The sequence below is a fragment of the Lolium rigidum genome, chromosome 1, assembly GCF_022539505.1.
Source record: "Lolium rigidum isolate FL_2022 chromosome 1, APGP_CSIRO_Lrig_0.1, whole genome shotgun sequence".
Classification (NCBI taxonomy): Eukaryota; Viridiplantae; Streptophyta; class Magnoliopsida; order Poales; family Poaceae; genus Lolium; species Lolium rigidum.
Window position 1 is genome coordinate 117592463 of NC_061508.1, and position 9046 is coordinate 117601508.

The 9046-nt window shown below is 42.4% G+C and overlaps 1 protein-coding gene across 1 annotated transcript; it reads left to right on the plus strand.

Annotated features, from left to right (window-relative positions):
* Positions 1-2406: 2406 nt before the first annotated feature.
* LOC124661794 (cyclin-T1-3) lies at positions 2407-6693 on the plus strand (the record flags this gene model as incomplete). Its single annotated transcript, XM_047199716.1, is given in 6 exon segments — positions 2407-2675; positions 3936-4017; positions 4380-4514; positions 4691-4866; positions 4950-5101; positions 5658-6693. Coding segments are annotated over 6 exon segments (1452 nt in total). The 3' UTR covers positions 6326-6693.
* Positions 6694-9046: the final 2353 nt, after the last annotated feature.

Genomic DNA, 9046 nt, shown 5'->3' on the forward strand with positions numbered 1-9046 from the left:
ACTGCGACCCTTTTCTGCAAATCTCCGGAAACCCCACCCCCTCCCTCGCGTCCCACCCTAGCACGCGACCTCACTGCCGATGCGGCGGTGCTAGGGTTTGCGCCGCCGTCCTATCCGCACCTCCTCCGGCGCCCGCCTCCCAAAATTACCGCCGCTGCCGCCTGATCCACAGCCCCGGCCCTAATTCCCCCCCCCCCCCACCCCCCACCTAAGCTCTCCGCGCGAGCTTCTTCTCAAGCAGCGGCGACGACGGGCGGGAGACGTCGTCCTAGGCGCGATCTTCTCCTCTACCTACCCTCCGCACCCGCGTCGACGAATCCCGGCAGCTCCTCCTTCACGCCTCCTCTGCAGCCCCTCTCGGACAGGGGCCGGAGGTCTCCCCTGCTTTCCTTCGGTATGGCCTCTTTCTTTTTCTTTTCTTATTTTTTACAAGAAGATGATGCATAAGATAGATGCTCGTAGACCAATGGGTGTTCCATGTATGGAATACATACTTTTTTTAACGTTTTTGTGCATACTGTTTGTTGGACATGCTTGTATGGATCATTACCAGACATAAGCTGTTCTTTCTTTCATTCAGTTGATAAGAGCATCTGCACTTGAGTAGGTAACCTGGCACAAAACTGCTTGAGAAAATGCATCTTCTTTGGAGTTTGTTGTGGATCAAATCTATTGCTTTACTACGGTCTTAGGTGGATCTGGAACAGCTTATAGGCCATTAATGGTCCAAATAGCTCTAAGCTAACTCAGATCTTATAGGCAGCTTAATCTCGCTGCCCCCCTCATTGCATCCCTTCTCACCCTCCTATTGGGAATTCGGTTTTCTTTCCCTGTCTCTCTGATTTTTGTTTTCGACGAATGAGCCTGTGGCAATGCTTTTCACACCTGTGTTGTGAACTTGTGATGGAGAGAGGCAGGAGCTAGGGCTAGCTCGTTCACACCCCCTCCTTTCTGGCTACCGTGCGCCCTCTTCGCTCCTTGCTACTTGCCAACCTCTATGCTCCTCACCGCTCGCTCACGCTGGGTGTTCGGGTTTACCCGGAAATTTGGGTCGGGTAATTCGGGTATTTCAAATTTTGGGTTTCTGAAACTAGCACCGAATTTTTGTGTGTAAAAAGAGAAACCCGAGGAAGTACTAGGTGGACGGCGGTGGGGCGTGTGGTCGACGCCGTGCTGGTGGGTGGCCAGCGGAAGCATGTGTGTGGGCATGTGGTGGCTGTGAGCTGGGGACGAGGGAGTTGAGGTCGTGATGCTACTGCACAGCAGAGGCAGTACTAGGTTACCTTGGGAGATTTGGATTTGGCCGGGCTGTGTTCGGGAGATGGGGGACTTTTCTTACTTTGCCTTTTATTAATTTAGGGCCTATCAGGCAATTCGGGTACCGGTACATGTAACCCGAATTTGGCCAATAAAATTCGGGTTTCTACAAGTGCTACCCGATATTATGTTTGGGTTTTTCGGGTTCAGGCTATACGGGTTCAGGTACGGGTTTCGGATTTTATGCCCATCGTGACCGCTCGCCATGTATGTTATCCTCACGCCGTCTTATTCCTTGTTGCTGCCCAGCTCAGGTTCTTCCTTCTCTTGAGCTGGAGCAGTTTTTTTCTTTTTTTCTCGAGAAACCATTGTTTCTTACTCTGAATGATATGTATATGTGCAGTAGCAACTACAAATTTGTTCGTTGATGTGACATATGATGTGCGATGAACAGTGAACAGTTTATTGACCTTATAAGAGAACCTATGTTTGTTCCAAGTATGATATTTGCTAGTGCTTCTTCCATAGCAAAGATGGGGCTGACACTTTCAAGGGATCCGATTGCATTGTCTTTCTTTTTAAGTGTCAGTTATCACTGTAAAATTTGGAAACCGGCGAACATTTAGGAATGTGATATTCCAGGACATTTTGGACTTTGCATCTTCAACTACGGGCAATAAGGTCATATCAATAAGCTGTTCCAAACATGCAGTTACAATTACCCTAGCTATCCGGGGCTTACGTGGACAGCTTACTTATGGACAAGCTGGAGCCGTTTCAAATCCTGTATGGTGGTCTTAAATTGCATCTTAACTAATTGCCTTTGTAAATGTAGGTAATTCGTTGACCTCTTGTAATTAAGAAAACCCTTTCATTTGTCATATCATCATCCATATGTGACGAATTTGTTGAGTTATGGGGCTTCGTGAAGGAAAGAACATGCAGTTCATGGAAGCATTATGGATATGTTGTTATTATCTGGCACCCATCCTTTGCATGTATATACAGTTTGATGCCTTCTTTAGCTCCTCACAACTTACTCTATGTTAAATTTAGAAGGTATCTGCATTTAGGTACGAGCATAGCTGCACTTTCTGTCCGGTGTATGTTAAGTTTGCAATGGTGTCATTATATATCTTTTCTTTTCAGGTTTTTTAGAAGAAAAGAGAAAAATCATACATGGATATCATGCAGACAAGTGACTCTTCACATCATGGAATTGTAGAGAACAGCCCTTATAAAATTCCCTATGATAGACATGTGGAAGGTGGCCAACTTGGTGCTTCCTGGTATTTTAGTAGAAAAGAGATAGAGGAGAATTCCCTTTCAAGGAGAGATGGTATTGATTTGAAGAAGGAGTCGTACCTTCGCAAGTCATACTGCACTTTCCTTCAGGATTTCGGGATGAGGCTTAAAGTGTAAGAATATATTGAACCATGAATATTTTATTGTTACATCTTCCTGGTAAATATAACAGCTGTTTTAGCAGTATTATTTGATTATTGACTGTTCTTTTCTAGTGCCTGTAGACAACTGGAAGTTATCTGATAGCTTAATTTCTTTGCAGTTAACAATATCTGAAATAATGTATGATTGATGTCATCCTCATTCTATTATGCAAATTCTAGGAAAGTCTGGTGCACACCTAAAGCATAAATGATTATATTCTGTTGATAACAGTTCTCCTACTATGTGCATGAGTATGGTCTGTACCTTTACAGACAGAATATGAGGGCCTTTTTTAGTTGGAAGCAAAACCTTGCCACAGTTTGTCAAACACCATTAAGGCAAGTTTGACCAAATTAGGCAAGCGTCTAAACCATGCTTAGACACTCTTAGGCTGCGAATCCAACAGGGCTCTAGTGGAAGTATTTAATGGGAGGAATACCTAAAACAAACACTGTGAGGACCTCTGTAAGAATTCAAGATGTTAGGTATGCAAAAGTTATTCCAAAGATTACATAGGTTCTAAACGAACATAGAGTGACTTTACATGATAGGTTGCTAAGCATGCTGACTACTCGAGCGCCAGTTTAATCATTTCCCGATCTGGATCCACCTGTCTGGGTTTTCCTGGCATTTACTTGATTACATGGGCTAATTATTCTTTTTATCATGCGATATCTATATACTATACTATTAGATATTTTAATATTTTCTGGTTGACTTGTCCAGTGTTTCTTCTGCTTAAGCATTTGTGAAATTGTTAGCATTATATTCTTTCAATCTGTATTTTATTCATTGTTGTTAATTATACTCAATATAACTTGTTAGTTTTGCTAACTTGTTTTCTTTGGCAACATCTAGAGATGGTTTAATAATCTGATGGTAAAGCTCTCAATTATCAAGCCATGGGTTTTTTCTGCTCAGCTGTGAACCCAGTGGAATTTATGTTTTTTTTCTTCATGAGCACATGGCATTTTGAGGGTTAAGTTTTGAACATATTGGCCCTTAGTCCAGTGTTTTGTTCATTGATTTGTTACTTTAGGGGCCACTGATTCTTATTCAATATCCAACTCTGTATAGTATTTATTTATAGGTCTTATGTGTCCTTAAAGTATGTGTACTGTGAATGTTTTTGAATCAGTGAAGATCACTGTGTGTTACTGCATCAACTGTGCTCTCTTGGCATGGTTGATAGTTTTTCCTTCTTATTGATGAATGAATTTATAATGTAGGCCCCAAGTAACAATTGCTACAGCTATAGTATTCTGCCATCGTTTTTTCCTTCGCCAATCTCATGCCAAGAATGATAGACAGGTATGCCTTACTGAAATTTGTACAGGCTTGTACATGTTTGTTGTCAGACAACATATTTTTGGTTTATCCGTCCTATGTATAGTAGCCAGTACATACTAACTGGTGCTCAATCATTAAAGCTTTGCCACCCATATGTGAAAGACATGGAAAATGGTTTGCTGTCACCTTAGACCATGTTTTATTTGATTCCGTGATTCAGTAAATTGTATCCTTGCAGAAGAGACATGAAGGATAACGCTGAGTGTTTTCTTGGACTGCATACATAGAGCATGCTGCTTGCAATATGTTATTTCTTAGCGGTAGCATTTTTCTTATTATCAACTGCTCTTTGCTTGCTAATGTAAGTTCATTATAATCTGCAGATAGTAGCCACAGTTTGCATGTTCTTGGCGGGTAAAGTTGAAGAAACACCCAGACCCCTGAAGGATGTTGTACTCATCTCTTATGAGATCATCCACAAAAAAGATCCTGCTGCGATTGCTCGAATTAAGCAGAAGGTGAGATATTTTAGGTGAATATTCTCTTTGATACTCCCTACCTAGTAGCCTTAGCTATCTGTGTTTCTAGACACTTGTATTTCATAAAGCTGTAAAATTTTGTGTATAGCTGGTAAATTTTATTCCCTGAGCATTCTTACCAAAATGGTAGCTGAGGATATTTGTGCTGTGTGTAGGAAGTGTATGAGCAACAGAAGGAACTTCTGTTGATTGGGGAGCGCCTTGTGCTTGTAACACTTGGTTTTGACATGAATGTGCACCACCCTTACAAGCCCTTGGTTGAAGCTATTAAAAAATTCAAGGTTGCTCAAAATGCACTTGCTCAAGTTGCCTGGAATTTTGTTAACGATGGGTATGCTAAAATTATACTTATCCTTATAAAAATAGTAAATCCCCCATTATACGTATTTACTATACCTTAAAAGGGGTCTACAGGCTACGCACTTCGCTTTGCCTGCAATTTAAGCCCCATCATATTGCGGCCGGCGCAATCTTCCTTGCTGCAAAGTTCCTCAAAGTCAAGCTTCCAGCAGATGGCGAGAAGGTCTGGTGGCAAGAGTTTGATGTAACCCCGCGGCAGTTGGAAGGTTGGTCTCTAGATACAAAGTCAGTAGTGCGTATTTGCACTATTGTATTTTCTTTTATCACAAGGATAGTAGTATACACGCTTTGACAAGTAGCAGCAGTTGTTGCCATGCTTTAGCTGTCTAGGAGTCCTTGAGAATTTGCTGGCCAACATTTCATTATCTTTGTTCAAAATTGATAGCGGAACTAGGCTGGTTAGGTCAAAGACATGCGGGTGTTGCGTGATGTGCGCAAGGTAAACTTTTCGGTATTGGGTAGTTGAAGAAAATTTGCTTCGTAGCATAAAAGAGGTACAGTTTGGAAATTACCATCTAAGTGGGAATGACATGTGGGGCCTGGGACCACCTGTGGATGCAACGAGCTGTATTTTTTAGCTTGCTGATTTTCCAGTGGCACTGTGCAGTATTGTCTGTTATTATATTTGTTTGCATAGAACTGATGCTCCTTTTACTCCCATTTTCTGCCACGGTTACTGTTGAAGTTTTGATGTTCTTTCTTGCGAAATTACATACATACAAAGGGCCCATTTTTATACCTTTTTGTGATAATTCTTTTCAGAGGTTAGCAACCAAATGTTGGAGCTCTACGAGCAGAACCGTGTTGGGCCACCACCATCACAAGGGAATGAAACCGAAGGGAGCTCTGCAAGTGTGCGTGCTCCTGTGAAAGAGGAGCCTCTTGCCAATGAATCTCATCAAGCGCCTAGACAGTCGAGCATACCAGGCCACCATGGATATGACCACCCTCACCCTGAAAAGCAAAACTCAAACCAGCGAGTACCCAAGATCGAAGCAAGGGACAGTTCTGCTAATAGCAATGAAGGTACCAATATGTCATCGTCAATGATGGATGCGATGAAAAAAATAGATAAGGATAAGGTGAAAGCTGCGCTGGAGAAACGGAGGAAATCAAAAGGTGATGCTGGTAGAAAGGTTGATGTCATGGATGATGATGACCTAATTGAGAGGGAACTGGAGCATGGTGTAGAATTGGCTGCCGAGGATGAGAAAAAACCCGACAGAAGGCAGAGCTGGCCCCATCCGGCGCACCGTGAGGATCACCAGAACACGGCTCGCAAGGTGGAGAACACCGAAGAGGGCGAGCTGTCCATGGACAGCCACGAATACCGTTCTCCTGACCCTGACAACCGGAAGAGGAAGGACGCGCACGAGCACAGGGGTTACGACCGTGGCGGCGATAGAGATGTCAAGAGGCTGAGGTCATGAGATCAAGTATTCATTGTCGTTGCCCCGGTGAGAGCGATCGGCAGTGACAAACTGACAACTGGTGTTTTGAGCCCCAGTGCGTGGAACCTGGTATTTTCCTTCGCTGGAGCACTCAGATGCTTGTTTGCCTATGTTGAAATTTGAACCTTATGTACTTTAATCTGAAAAAAATGGTTTTCCCCCAGAGGAGTGTGTACATTGTTGAGGCGATAAATGTTATGGGACATTGATCAGCAGTTTCGTGCTGGGAAACGATATGAATCAGCCTGCACCCGAATGCTGTATAAACTAACTAGATTTGCCCATGGTCCCATCGGGGTCACGTGACTTGAAATACATGGATTCGAAGAAAATTTGGATTGGGATAATTATGCAACTGTTTAGGTTTTGACCCTTTGTTTAGGGTATGCAGCATGCGCATTCCATAGAAGGCATTCAGTTAGTGTCCATTGGTACTTCAGTCATCGTCGGTTCCTGAGAATAGGAAGCAAGTGACAAGCTGATGCTTTTTTTTTTCTCGTTATACGGAAACAAGACTGCAGCCTGGGAATCTTTTTTCCCAAACGCTTTATCGCTCCTACGGAGTAGTTTCAAACAGTATAGAAGGCTGTGCCCTGACCTATCCCTGAAAAGTGCCCCAAATGGCTGCCGTGTACGTCGATCGTTTCCCAAATTACAACACGCGAGAAAAGGGAGACAACAAACGCGAGCGATCGAGTCACTCGGGAGCTCTCTGCGCTGAACAGCGGATTCCCGGGAACGCTGCGTCGCTCGCGGGATCGCCGCTCGGCCGGACATTTAGGAATTTGAAAGGTCGGCATTTCGGGAGTGGCACCCTCTAATTTCGTTTTTAAATAAAGGTTGGCCCTCTACATCGATTGATGTACTATGTAGTTTTTTATTATTAATTTTTACAATAGATGGCATTATAGGTCGTACAGGATCCATACATGTGTCCACCATCTAAAGAGAAAAAAAAACAAGAAGTGACTCTGAGATGGCTGTATAACTCTCGAGCGACCATCTTTAGATGACTGCATGTTGGCTACAGGTGAGACCACCTACGAATCCAGTGAATAGCCAAGGGAATGACTGGCATAAATAATAGATTTTGCATTGTTAAAAATATGGTTGTTCAATTCCTAGTATTCCATATTGCTCATAATAGAGCAATGCATCAACTTGGATTTGCGTTTTATCTTTCTTGCCAACTCCCGCTAACCAATTTCCAAATAAACTTGTAATGTTAGCGGGTGAAGTAATATTGATGGCCATATGTGTCACACCATCTTAGCGAAAGGGTAAGAGATGAACAAATGGTGTATTGTTTCATCCGGATCAGGGAAACAACACTTTTTTACTACCTTGCTAGTTCTCTTTATTTGCTAACTCATCTTTCGTGAGTAGAACTTTGCGATTGCAAGAAACACACAAAAAATCTTATCTTTGGTGGCACTTTCATTTTCCGCAAGTACTTAAGAAGAAATCTAGTAAGGTCATTCATATGATCTACCTACAATAGTTTGAACGTACAAGAACCCGATGTCGCTATCTTTCAAATAAAGACATCCGGTTGTAAGGTTATCCATTAGGAGCGTAACCAAATGGAACCCCCTCTCTTCTCCGTTCCCTATCAAAGTACGCCTGAAACCTATGTTTAACGGTACTTGAGACATAACATTAGCAACCAAAACTTGTTTTCTTTGTACTATGTTATATAGTGAATGATATTGAAGTGATGAAGGAATTTTCCTCAGCCAAGTATCTTCCTAGAACCGAGTTTTCTCACCATTCCTGATAGTAAGGATCACTGGAAATGGGTCATCATTGACCACGGTTTGGAACTTAAGAAAAAGTCATCGGGAACGGTTCCTAAACATGCATAATTTTTTATCGGGAACAGTTCCTAAACATGCGAAATTTGTATCTAATTTTTTTGAGAATCGAAAATACGCATTTTGAAGCTGCACAATACAACGGGTGTACGACCACCTTTGCCGTAATACCGTCATAGACACTCCTACTTTACTACCTGTAGTAAGAGATCGTATTTGATAGTTTAGGGTTTGTAATCCATCTTCTACCTTATTTCTAGGTTCTTAAGTCTTGTATTCCTATATATTCTCGCCCATGAGACTCAATAATACACACATTAAATCCCTCTCTCTACCGTTCTATGCTTGTTCTATCGTAATTTCTTTAACTAGAAGGTATTTATTTAATAGTGTGGCTGTTGATACCATTTTCTATGTGTTTGTCAAACTTTGTACGATTGGACCATTTTCTATCGCATTTTTTTCGAGTCAGAACTGAGTAGTACTTCGGTTTTTTTATTCAAAGCGTTACTAAGAAATAACCATTGTCAGACACCGTTGCAAGATCAACTGGCCCGTCCCATTGACAATGCGAGCGGCAAGCCCCTCGTGGCTGATATTTTATCGTGCGTCGAGTGGGCAGTCTGTGCAAGTGAACACCTGACGACAAGTTAGAGGGGAAACAGCAAAATAATCATAATGACAGAGCACGCACCATATAATGCCGCATAATTACGCGCATAGTGGGGGCTATCACGTCATGGTTGCCCATAGAAAAAAAGAAGTCATTGTTTGTGATATTCATTTTCTTTTAATCTCTATCTCTACTACTTAAAAAGACTAAAGTGGTTCCTTATTCTGCCATCACAATACGTTTAGTAGTTCTTTCGTCGTCCTTTTGCGCCGA